Here is a 13,043-nt window from a genome sequence, read left to right on the forward strand (position 1 = left end):
TTGTTGTGACAATCAAGTGAGATAATATTTGTAAAGTGCTTGAAACAATGCCTAGCACATAGTAGGCACTAAGTAATAGTGATGATGATGATGATGATGATGATGATGATGATGATTGTTTGAAGAGCCTTCAATAATAGCAATAATCTTCCAGTGAAACTCACCTTCAGAATTTCATTATGGTTTGAGGTACCTTGATTTTCCAGAAGATAGCTTAGGAGAGCTAGAAGCTCTCCAATTCCTTACCTAGACTTAAAAAGCTTCAGAAATGGACCAAAGAACAGATGGTCATCTAACAACCTACTGTATTAGATTTAACTTCATTGCACATTTATTAAACTCCTACACTGCTCAGAACTACAAAATTTGGATAAAATACGTTCATTGCCATTTTGAAGTTTACAACATTTTAAGGGAATGTACCAACACAGTTAACTCTAATACACAGTAAATACATTGAAAAAGTGAAAAACAATGCTGCGTGAAGTTAGAAGGGGAAGAATGTTTAATAGAAGTGGTGTTTGAGTTGAGTTTCAATAGACAGGTGGCTAGAGGATGAAGGATACCCTTAAAGGTAGTGGTGACTTGCGTCTGCAAAGCCCCTGCATAGGTGATGTCTGGAAGACCCAACAGAATAATCCTTTTTGGTTGGTAAAACATGTCGAGAAGAATGAATGAAGTAAAGATAAAAAAGGTAGAGCCAAGTTATAGAGGACCTTGAATGTCATAAAAAGGAGTTTAACTTTGCTTGTTAGGCAGATGACAGCTACTAGAGATTTTCAAGCAAAGGAGAATATGAATTGGTTACAGTATGAAGTGTAGGTTAGAAGGAGAAGAGACTGAAGAAGCTAATTCCAGAACTTGTACCACTGGATGATTCATTTTTTTTCTACCTCAGCAGTTCATGAGAAATCTTTACTAAATCACATAGGTGTTATGATTTATCTCTTTAGTTACTGATGAGACCATCCATCTTTTGAAATATAAATATGGCTAATAATAAACTGAATGTCATAAATACTAAAGATTTGAAACATGACAGTTTTTATTGATAAGTCTTAGTTAGGTTGTCCTTGACCAAGCAAAGAATTATCAAAATAACGCAGGCTGAAATTAAAATTAACGCAGTTATCCAGATAGCTCAGTCAAAAACCTTGAACACATAAGTATTAGTAAGGAATCATAGTCAACTTCCAGTTTTCTGCACCAGATTATTTTACATGTGTCATTTCCTGCACTTGAACTATGAGACTCCTGATCAAAGGAAGGTATTACTTTTGCTAGTGTTTTCTCTCTAATCAATGTGAATAATTGAGTTTTGGCTAAAGCACTATAGAAGCCAGAAAATTTGTATACACTGAAAAAACCCTGAAATCCTTTGCTTAACCAACTTTCCCATGAGAGTTCTAACACTGACACACCCATATAGAATGTCACTGGACCTCTATTTTTCTTTCATTTTTTTCCCCCTCAGAGAAGGCCTAGCCTCATATAAGATCGGATAGTGAATGAATGTCTGCATGTTAGCATGGTCCTCTATTTACTAAGCTGGAATCTCACATCTTGTCTAAGTATTATTGATATATTCTTTGGAGACTGGAAGATGTTTGTAGCTATGTTTTTTTTGGCCCAGGCGATTGATGTGGGGCATACTGGCTCGTGTGTGACTGCTACAAATTACTTATTTATAACAATCATTCTTATTTCTGTGCCCACATAAACAATTCTTCTTCCATTTGGCTAGCATGTTGGACTAACATGCCTTGCTGGAGGTGTCCTTATAAGCAGCTCAAATATCAAGATGGCTTAATGAACTAAGTAAACTTCTTTTCTTTCCTTTTGACTTTTCAAATTACAAACAAACATATAATGGGAGCATTTATAATTATTCACTACAAATAGCAATACATTAGTGAACTGTAATTGAGAGTTGAATGCAAGGGATATATATCCATTAATGCATTGGTACTTGAACTTTTTTTCCTAATATCAATGTCAAAAAATTTCCCTGACTCCTTTCTCCACATTATAGGAGCTATATTAGTATTATCTGTTGCTTGATAAAATGCAAAATTAAGAAAAGCAGTTACTATAAAATCAGTTATGCTTTTAAGTGAATTTTTTTTAATCATGGCCCAAAAGATGGGAGCCACTGCTTTGTTGGTTTGCTTTTTTTGATAGCTACTCTCCCAGTGTTTATCTGACAGTCATTGTCAAAATTTCTTACTTTTCCCCAAATGTCCCTGGACCTAAAATCCATGGATTTAGAAGGACTTTAACCCAAAACTTATTGAAATACTTTTCCCCAAATGATAGGGAGAAATAGTTGAGCATCCTTTTAAAAAATTTGTGTCGATAACTTATATCACTTTCATTTATTAATATAATCTTTCTCCTCCCCTACCATCCTTTCCACAATGAATAAAATAGGAAGAAGAAAAAGCATTTTAGCAAAACTCAGCAACACATCACGCAACTTTCACATTATATTCCATACCCATTATGCACTTGTGCATAGAAGTACATTTTCTTATTTTTTTTCTCTTGAGCCAGTTGGTCTTTTCCCCCCTTAACCCTTTATTAAATTTTCAATTAATTAATTTATTAATATCAGTTTTTAATTTAATTTTTATTTATTTTTTATGCTTTTTTATATTTATTTTTATTGATACCAGTTATTGGACAGAAGAACACTGCTTATGTTGCCTTTCTATACCTAATAATTGTACTATCATTGCTACTATCTTTTTGTGTTCTTTAAATAGTTTCTTTTCATACCTGCATAAATTTTTATAAGAACTATTTATAACAGTTAAGTTGCCAGGGGGTCGGAAATACACCCAAAAAATGGATTAGAAGTGCTTTCTTCAAAGTCACGTTTGCTGTATACTGAATAAATCTCAGAAAATCTTTTCACTGCCAGTCTGACTAAAGGGAATTTTATTTTTCTAATCTTTTTCTCCCATGTCCTATACATCTTAAAGAGGCATAGGAAATATGTAAAAATAAAAAGCTCTACCATTAAAAGGGTATTTTAAATTTTACATTTGTATTTGGACAGCAAAGGTGAGCAAACAAGTCTGTTTCCCCTGTGTGACCTGAAGCATGAAACAGGTATCTTCTAAGCAGTAAAAAAAAAAAAAAAAAAGCTTTCTGGTGACATAAAAAGATCTGGGGTTAGAAAGGATTAGGTGGGGAGGAACCTAGACCTTAAGAACTACATGCCATCATCCTCCCTTTAAAAAAAAAAAAGTCAGTGATTAAGTGGATTGAACTTGTTTGATATTCCTTTTATGAATATATGTACATGATGAATCTTACATATCTAATTTTTTGTTTATAATATATGTATTTATGTGTGGGTGTAGATATACATTTTGAGAGTTTGTGGATATTGAATATATAACAACACTACTCTGGGTATATGACTAGGTAGTTAGAGAACTACATCTATTTTTTTATCTTGGGCAGAACTCTGAATCTGTTTCCTCATCAGTAAAAGTAGGGCTAATCATAGCTGCCCTGATTTGCATTTACATAGAATTGTTAGGAAGGACCAAGTGAGATAAAGAATAAGAAAGTGCTTTGAAAGCTGTGAGACAGTATTATTTCTAAACCTTAAATTAAGATTTTTGTGATATCTGTTGTGTTTGAATATGATTCCGAAGTGTTAAGAAACAGGGAATTTTAAAGTAATTATGACACGATATCGATTTTCAATCTCCCCCTCCAACACTAGAGTGGTGTTCTAACAATAAAGCTGGGCGGCGACCTGGGAACCTACGTGATCAACAAACAGACCCCCAACAAGCAGATCTGGTTGTCTTCTCCATCCAGGTATGTAAATTATCTTGTCTGGAAATATTTAAGTAGGCACAAAACTGAACTCTAACGTACCTAATAATTTCCCGTGATCCCCTCCTCTTCTCTCCCCCTCCCCATTATTAAGCAGCTTTAAAAGTGAATCTTCAGTAGCTGGGTGGCTCAGTAGACAGAGAGCCAGGCCTAGAGGCAGGAAGTCCTAGGTTCAAATTTGATCACAGACCCTTCCTAGCTGTGTAACCTTTGGCAGGTCACTTAACTGATTGCCTAGCTCTTTCTCTTCTGTCTTGGGTTGTTACTAAGATAGAAAATAAGAGTTTAAAAAAAAAAAAAAGAAGACCACACAGCTCTCAATTGCAGGATTTTCCCCACATATACAATACACTTTAGGTACCAAAACAAGTTGTACTTTGATCCCTGGATTTGTTTTGCAGTCTTCCCTTGGCTTCTTCAAACATCAAAACTGAAGGGTAGCAGAATTCCACTTATAGCATAGATTGGCAGGTTTGCCTGAAGTGCTCAAGAGTTTTTAAGGGCTGGGCAAAACAAAAGCTGTTTGAGGCACTGAGCACTTGCCCAGCGTTTCCATGGATGTATCCACACTGGGGAGGAATAAGATAAGAAGAGGCCCATAGTGTTATGTGAAGGGTTTTCCTGCATGTTTCCCTGAGGTCGTGTTTACTACATTAATTCTTGGATAGTTAGCAGAAGACAACCTGAATGATCTCTTCACCATTCTGGGTTCAATCACTCTTTATTACAAGTGAATTCTGTAGTGATCACACATTAGGCAAGCCATTGCTCCCCCTTCCTTCAGGCCCATAAGTGGTTTTTCACATTCATGTCATCCCTGGTGTTTGCCCAGATTTGGATGGAAAACCTATAGGGTTTTTTTTTCTAGGACTGATAACATAAATAGATAATGAGTTAAACTTAGCATTAAATAGGAGGAGAGCAGGTTGTATTACTTTCAGGAAATATCTGAGTTCCTTTAATGTCCCCAGGCTTCTAGAAACTAAGGCCCATCTTATTCATTTCTGTATCCTCCTGATTTTGTCAGAAGACTTTGAAACATGGCCCACAACAACCTTAGGAAATTTGAAAATTCATCTCTTACACCAAACAATGGAGAGGAGTATGTAAATCTTTGTCAGGCTGAGTTATAATAACAATAATGATAGCTAGAGGCAGCTGAGTGGCTCAGTGGATTGAGAGCCAGGCTTAGAGATAGGAGGTCATGGGTTCAAATCTAGCCTCAGACACTTCCCAGCTCTGTGACCCTGGGAAAGTCACTTAACCCCCCATTGCCTAGCCCTTACCACTCTTCTGCCTTGGAACCAATACACAGTATTGATTCTAAGACGGAAGGTGAGGGTTTTAAAAAAAAGTAAAAATAAAGGAATATATCCTCACAGTACCAGTGAAGCAGGGCATAGATATATGATCCACATGTGGACCAGTTAGTTTCATCTCAGGTCCTGGCCATGGTCCAAGTCCTTATTCACAGCAGGAACTGAGTGAGGAAATATGGATGGGTCGCTGCAAATTCATCCTCACTTCTAGAAAAAAAAGTCTCAGCCCACATGGGCTAGCCAGAATGTGTGTCAGTAGTTTCATCTCCATTTTTAGAGGAGGATACTAGTTGTCATGACAACCACCAAAAAAATATACAGCTATGTCTGGAGCCTGAAAAAGGCCAAGCAAGCCCATGTTTTATTTGGACACACTTGACAGTAACATGATGCTATACCAGCCTTGCTCAGAAGCATATTTCAGTGAGTAATAATAAATTTGCAGAAAACTGAAGTAGCTTTTTGCATCTGCCAATAGATGCCAAAAATTATGAAAGAAACTGCCAACAATCCACGTAGGGTAAATTACAAATACTACTTTTTCTTTAAAAAAATTTTTTTTGTTTGTTTTTTTTCCTCCTTTGATCAAAATTTATCTTTCAGATTCTTTGGTTTGGGTGAGAACTTTTGCAGGTGCTTCCTATGACAGGTTGATTTACCTATGGAAACACAATGGCCTTTTGTAGCACATTATCCCTGCTAACCAGGTCCTCTTTGTGATATTCTGGGGAATTAGCAAAAGAAAAGAAAAGAAAAAGTTGTGCAAATCTCAATAAACAGCACTGTTTAAAAGGCATGGATTTTGGAAATGTTCCAATCAAAGTGAAAGTGCTTGAGTGTTAATTACTATTTGCTTGGCCTTTATGTAGTGTGAGAATTGTTTTATTGAAGAAGTTATACCTATAGATTAATTATCATCACTTTTCATATAATTGTACAGTATGGTTTACCATCTATAGAGTTTGTCTTTATAGGTTCCATCAATAACCAAAAAAATTCATATATTCTAGTCATTATGAGTAGAGAGGTCCTGGTTATTCTCAAACCAGTTATCACAGAATAATTTGAACAAAGATAAACTTGTAAAAATAAATAAAAAGTGCTTCATGGTCAGGTCCATTCAGTAGATGTATATAGCATGATAGTTGTTCACTGATAGTGGGTTTTACCAAATTCTTCAGGAAAGAAGCTATAAAAAACAAACAAACAAAAAAGATTACATTATGATATGGAAAGTAAATGGAATACATAAAAAGATACCTACAACAATTTTCCTAAAGCATGAGCAGTTATAGCTAATCTAAAAATAGAATTCAAAGACAAAAAAATAGTACACATGACTTAAGAATAGGAAGTTGAAGACCTAAAGGTAAAGAGGCAACAGACTGAAAAAAAATTTCTTTTGGTCTAGACCTGTGATTTATCTTCACCAACACATGACTTTGAATGATCACTTTTTTGCAAATATTAATGATATGGAAATGGGTTTTGAACAATGGTACATGTAAAACCAGTGGAATTGCTCATCAGCTCCAGGAGGGGGGAGGTAGAAGGGGAGAGAAAGAAGATGAATCATATAACCATGGAAAAATATTCTAAATTGATTAATCAATAAAAAATTTAAAAATTTAAAGGAAAAAATAAAAAATATATCTTCACCAACACAAATCAGTAGTTCAGCTTTGAGAGAATTACTTGGGTCACCAAGAGGTTAGGAAACTTGCCTAGGGGAGAGGGAAAGAAGGGAGAGAATTTGAGAATCAAAATTAAAAATAAAAAAAAGTTTTAAAAAGTTAAAGATTGTTTTTACATGTAATTGGGGAAAAAATAAAAAGACCAAGTTCATACAGTAGGCATGACTAAGAGGCAGGATTTGAACCTCAATGTTATTGACCCTATTCATTACCCAAGCCAAACTGCCTTGCAGATGGGAAATACAAATGGTAATGAAACAGTTTCCTAAAAAGAAGCAGCAAAATAAGATAGTATACAGAAGAAAAGAGGATTCCTTAAATTTTACCTAAAGGGAATTCTTGAGAATGAATAGAACTAGGAGGAGCTAAATAGTTCAGTGGATAGAGAGCCACACCTGGAGATAGGAGGTCTTAGGTTCAAATGTGACCTTGACACTTCCTAGCTGTGTGACCCTGGATAAATCACTTAATTTCAATTGCCTAGCCTTTACTACTCTTTTGCCTTGTAACTAATACTTAGTATTGATTCTTAGACAGAAGGCAAGGGTTAAAAAAAATTAATGGAATTGTTTAACTAGAAAGAGAATAGGAATGTAGCAGAACTCCTTTACGATTCTAGTTGTTAGGAGAAAATGGATATTTGTATTATGGGCCCAAAGTGTGAATATTGGACTTTAACTCTGTGGAGTTATTTTAAAAGAGACATGATTTGATTTTACCAGCATGGACCACTACATATCTGTTGTTTGTGGACCAGCCTAGCCAAATTTGGAGAAGTTCATCACCAACATGGCCAAAGGTGATTCATTTTTTTGACCATAGCAATTCCCAAAGATTGTTGTAGAGCATTAGTACCTATAGAAGGACCCCCCCCCATGAACATACGTATCTTTGACATATTGAAGTAAACATGATTTGATTTATGATTTGTCTTCATTTGTACAATATTGAGTCATATTATAACATTTCTATTGTTATTTTTAAAAAGGATACTGATAATCTTTTGGTTTTATGTCACCTTTATTTCCCAATGTACACCTCTAATTGCTCACCAAGCACCACTCCTTTTGGCATGAAACAAAAAGAAAAAGGAAAAAAAGAAAAAGTTAAGCAAAACTAACACATCAACCAAATCCAACATTCTATTCAGTGTCCCACAGCCATCGTCATCCCCTCCTTACTCCTCTCCCTCAACCTCTGCAAGGGAGGAAGGAGGTAAAGTTCTCCTAATCTCTTTAGGGCCAACTTTGATCTATATAATTTCACAACATTCGGTTGATTGATAGATAGATAGATAGATAGATAGATAGATAGATAGATAGATAGATAGATAGATAGATAGATAGATAGATAGATAGATAGAGCTACTGATCTTACCATGTATGTCATAGACATTGTATATATTGTTTTCCTAGGTTCTAACTGTGTAAATTCTCCTGTTTTCTCATGCTTTTCTGTGCTCTTCATATTCATCATTTCTCATAGTACAATATTATAGTACAATAATATTCCTTTATATTCATGTATCCCACTTCATTCCCTAATTGTTGGGCATCTACTTTGTTTCTAGTTTCTAGCTGTTTGCTGCTGCAAAAAAAGGACTACTATAAATATTTTTGTGGCTTTCTTATCATTGACTTCCAAGTTACATTGCCGTTAGCTAAAGTATAGACATTTTAAGATGTCACTTTATTGGTCTAATGCCACACTGCTCTCCATAATGGTTCATGCCACTGCTCTTTTAGAACAGGAGTGTCCTGTCCTTTGTGGCTCGGCGGCCCAGCTTATCTTATCTTCTAGGAAGCTTCACATTTTTAGAACTCGACTTTGCCAGTGTCTGCCCCAAAGCCTGGGAAACCTCTTGCCAGACAGCCGGGCAGTGCTCTTATGTGCTTATTTCTTGATAAACAAGTCACTTTCAGTAAGTTTCAGCAGGCCCCAAGTCATAGTCCAGACAGGCACTCCCAGGGTAGTTGTACCAGGCTGTGTCCTCACTTCCCATGTTCCTCGCCAAGTCATGGGCTGCTTCAGGCCTGCCGCCCCCTCCTGCAGGAGCTCAGATCCGCCCCTCTGCACCAGCCCCTGCCTCTGTCCCTCGTCCCCTTTCATCTTGTGTTCCCCTCTTAGCTTTTAAAGAGCTCCCTATGATGTAGAGCGCCATTTACTACATGGATGATCTTAGCCAAAAAGGGCCTTGTTTTCCTCATCAATGAATGAGGAGGTTAGACTAAGGTCATACCCACTGACCTCAGACACTTCCTAGCTGTGTGACCCTGGGCAAGTCACTTCACCCCCATTGCCTGGCCCTTACCACTCTTCTGCCTTGAAACCAGTAATCACTATTGATTCTAAGATAGAAGGTAAGGATATTTTTTAAAGGGTCTTATTTAGCTCTTGCCTTCTACGATTTTCATACATTTCATAGAATTTGAAAGCTACCCAAAGGTGGCCACCTTCAAGTCAGGCAGCTAGATGGCACAATATAGAGACAGCTGGCCTTGGAGTCAGAAAGACCTGAGTTCAGATGTGGCCTCAAACACTTCTTAGATATGTGACCCTAGGTAAGTCATTTAACCTCTGCCTACCTCAGTTTCCTTATCTGTGAAATAAGGTTAATAATAGCACTTCCCTCCTACAGTTGTGAGGATCAAATAAGATAAAATTTGTAAATTGCTTAGTATGTATCATGTTTAGCATACAGTAGGTGCTTGATAAATGCTTTTTCCCTTCCCACTTAACCGTTGCCTGCCTCAGTTTCATAGCACTTATTTCCCAGCATCGTAATGATAAAAGGAAACATTTGTAAAGCACTTTGTAAATCCAAAGCACTTTATGAATACAGCTATTATCATTAAATATATTATATAAGCAAAAGTGTGTAGCACTACATAGTGCCACACTCTTTTTCATCCTCAGTGATTTTAAAAGATTACGAATAATATCCATAGAATTATTTTTTTAAATGGTCAATAAAGGGAAGTTTCCCAGAAAACGTCTAGGTCACTGACTTAACTGTCAGAGAACCAGGTTCCTGGGTCCAAAGGTGACCCACTCCAGGTGAAAGGAGAAGAGTCCATAAAAAGTACTCACAGGGGCAGCTGGGTGCTTTGGTAGATTCATTGTCAGGCTTAGAGATAGGAGATCCTGGCTTCAAATCTAACCGCAGACACTACTTAGCTGTGTGACCCTTGGCGAGTCATTTAACTCCACTTACCTAGTCCTTACCATTCTTCTGCTCTAGAACTGATATTTAGTATTAATTCTAAGACAGAAAATAAGAGGTTTAAAAAAAAAAAGTATTTACAAATTACAAGGGAACAAAGTAGGATCCTAGTCTAGACCATACATAACCTTTGAACTGGAAGGGAACCTTAGAAGTCATCCAGTCCAACTTCTTCATTTGAGGTGAGGAAAGTAGTATCTCTTCTTTCTCAGGGCTTCCTAAATCCTTTTTTTAAATCACTCCCTTTTGGTCCTAAACAGGGGAGAGCTGATCTGTAGACAACAAGCTTTTATTCAGTAGGCAAGGAAATATTTCCAAAATACATTTTTATTGATATCTTTTATTTTTACATTGCCTGAATATTTCCTATATTCCCCTCTTCCAGAGAGGCACCCCTTATAAAAAAAAAACATTTTTTTAAAGAAAAAGAGGAAGAGAAAAAATTCAGCAAAACCATTCAATCCCTGAAAAAATCTTAACTATATTCAATGTTCCACCACTATGGATGACCACTCATCCACCCACCATCACCAGCACCTCTGCAGAGGAGTGGGTAGAGGTGTTTTTTCTCTTATATAATCTTTAAGGTAAAGTTTGTTTTTTTAAATCTGCAGCATTCATTTTGAATTAATTGTTTTGTGGTAGCTACTCTTTCCATTTATGTTTTGTAGTCTTTATATGTAGTGTTTTCATGTCTCTGCTTCCTCTCATTTCACACTACTCTAGCTATGCTTCTCTGAATTGATCATGTTCATTGTTTCTTACAACACAATAATCCTCTATTACATTTGTTTAGCCATTCCTCAATCAGTGGGGGCAAGGAAATACTGATCTCATTCCACCCTACCCTCCAAAAAAGATCATAAAGGGTCCAGTGCCCCAAATGTGGGGATGACTAAATATTATAGCATCACTATACACAAACTAGGGACCTATGCTTAAATGAAAGGGAGATGAATGGGAAATTTGGATCATGACGAGAGAGCCAAATAATTTCCTGTAAGTGGTGATCATAGTGGCAACAGGAAGGTTTATTTTCCTTCTCTTCTTTTTTTCTTTTATTTGATGCCTATGTGGCTGTTTTCAGGCACTAAGGAGAAACTGTGTTTAATCTCTAGTTGAGGCCACTCACTCTGCCATCATGCTAGAACTTCTCAGTGAAATAGGGTGCCAAAAAATTACTGTCTATAGAGGCAAATTCAGAACCCAACTTGTAGTGTGAGTCATTATTTTTCCAGTCTGCCCTTTAAATCTAATATCATTATGTTCATGCCAAGCATTCTTGGCAACTGCTAATAAAATATTACCTCTAAAATAAGATCCTCATGAGTGATTCTAAATGTCATCTTTTGCTCCAGATGTGAAAAAGAAAACACATAGCAAAGTAATTGGAGCAGATAATCCTAACTACAAACAGCCTGATCATGGGAATGGGAATATCTCCATAGTTCACAGTTAGATTTATCTTTATTTACATGTAATTCCTTATATTGTTCATTCTCTGAAGAATATTCATTGAAATGTTAAGTTGCCATCTCTCCTCCCTCCTTTCCATTACTAATCCTGCAGACTTCCCTTCCACATTCCGGAAGCCTCTCAGATGCATTGTTACTTCCCATTTACTATTCAGTTCCCAGAACAGTATAGTAAACAAATCTGAGGTGAAAGGGATGAAATGGTAGTGATTTTCCCCTCTATCTTTAACTATTTTATTCCTCTTCTCATTTTTCTTTCAAGTGAAAAGGCCAGAAACACTCATCCTGGTAGCAGTTTTACTCAATATATGAACTCTGTAGCCAATCTGTAGAGTGTGGTCTCATCTCTTTCAGTATATGGTAGTACTAAGTAGAAGAAGGTAATACTGATTATCTGGTTTAATAAAAAGAGAACTGAATTTGGAGTCAGAAGACCTCAGTTCATATCCAGTTTTTGCCCCTTTATTTTGACTTCATCTCCCTAAGCCTCATCTTCTCATCTGTAAAATACCCTTGATGAAGGTGGGGAAATCTGAACTATATGGTTTCTAAGGTCTCTCAGCTCTAAAACTGAGGTAACATAGTAGTTTTGCCTCCTTTCTTCCATACCTACCCAATTCCTGTTTGGAAAAGTAAGGATCTCTTGATCTCTGAATTCACACATCACAACTTACCTATTTCATCTTCAATTTAGAAAAAAAAAAAGGAGTATTTTCAACTTACTCTCCAAATTAAAAAATATTTATATATTTTAGATTATGTTTTTAAAACAATGTTTTTTTAAATGTTTTTAAAAAATGTTTTAAAAATAAAATGTTTTAAAAAGTGACATGGTCGGGGGCAACTGGGTAGCTCAGTGGATTGAGAGCCAGGCCTAGAGATGGGAGGTCCTAGGTTCAAATCTGGCCTCAGACAATTCCCAGCTGTGTGACCCTGGGCAAGTCACTTGACCCCCATTGCCCACCCTTACCACTCTTCCACCAAGGAACCAATACACAGAAGTTAAGGGTTTAAAAAAAAAAGTGACATGGTCCAACAGCCAAGGTGGAGTAAGAAACATTTTGAGCTTGTCTAAACCAATTTCCAAATAACCACAAAAGAAAAAATGACTCAAAACAAATTTTGAAGTGAAAGAACAAACAGAAGATAGAGTGAAGTGGCGTTCAGCCAAAGAAAATGTAGAAGGGAAATAAGAAGGACTTGTCTTACTGGATTAAGAGATGAGAGTGGTGAAATCAGTATCATGAGGATCAGCCCAGTGCAAACACATTCTGAGGAGCTTGAGGAGTGACCCAGTGCAAGTACCCTAAGGGAACCCTCAACAGAAGAAATACCCAAATACTAGGGACAGCTGGCAACTGAGGGGTGGAATGCAAATAAATCCACTGCATGTGGCCCCTAAGGAACCCAAAGACAGTACTGCTTCCACCCCAGAATTGGAGCTGAGCCTTATCATATAGGCAAGATCACAAAAAAG

At 36.6% G+C, this 13,043-nt stretch overlaps 1 protein-coding gene across 1 annotated transcript in view; it reads left to right on the forward strand.

The window, feature by feature from the left end:
* The window catches only part of FXN (frataxin), a 31,176-nt gene that overhangs the window by 13,372 nt on the left and 4,761 nt on the right, over positions 1-13,043 (forward strand). Inside the window, exon 4 of the mRNA XM_044659367.1 lies at positions 3,740-3,837. Within this exon, the coding sequence (XP_044515302.1) occupies positions 3,740-3,837 (98 nt within the window). The remainder of the gene's footprint in view (positions 1-3,739; positions 3,838-13,043) is intronic.

This window comes from Gracilinanus agilis, chromosome 1 (assembly GCF_016433145.1).
Source record: "Gracilinanus agilis isolate LMUSP501 chromosome 1, AgileGrace, whole genome shotgun sequence".
NCBI classification, from domain to species: domain Eukaryota; kingdom Metazoa; phylum Chordata; class Mammalia; order Didelphimorphia; family Didelphidae; genus Gracilinanus; species Gracilinanus agilis.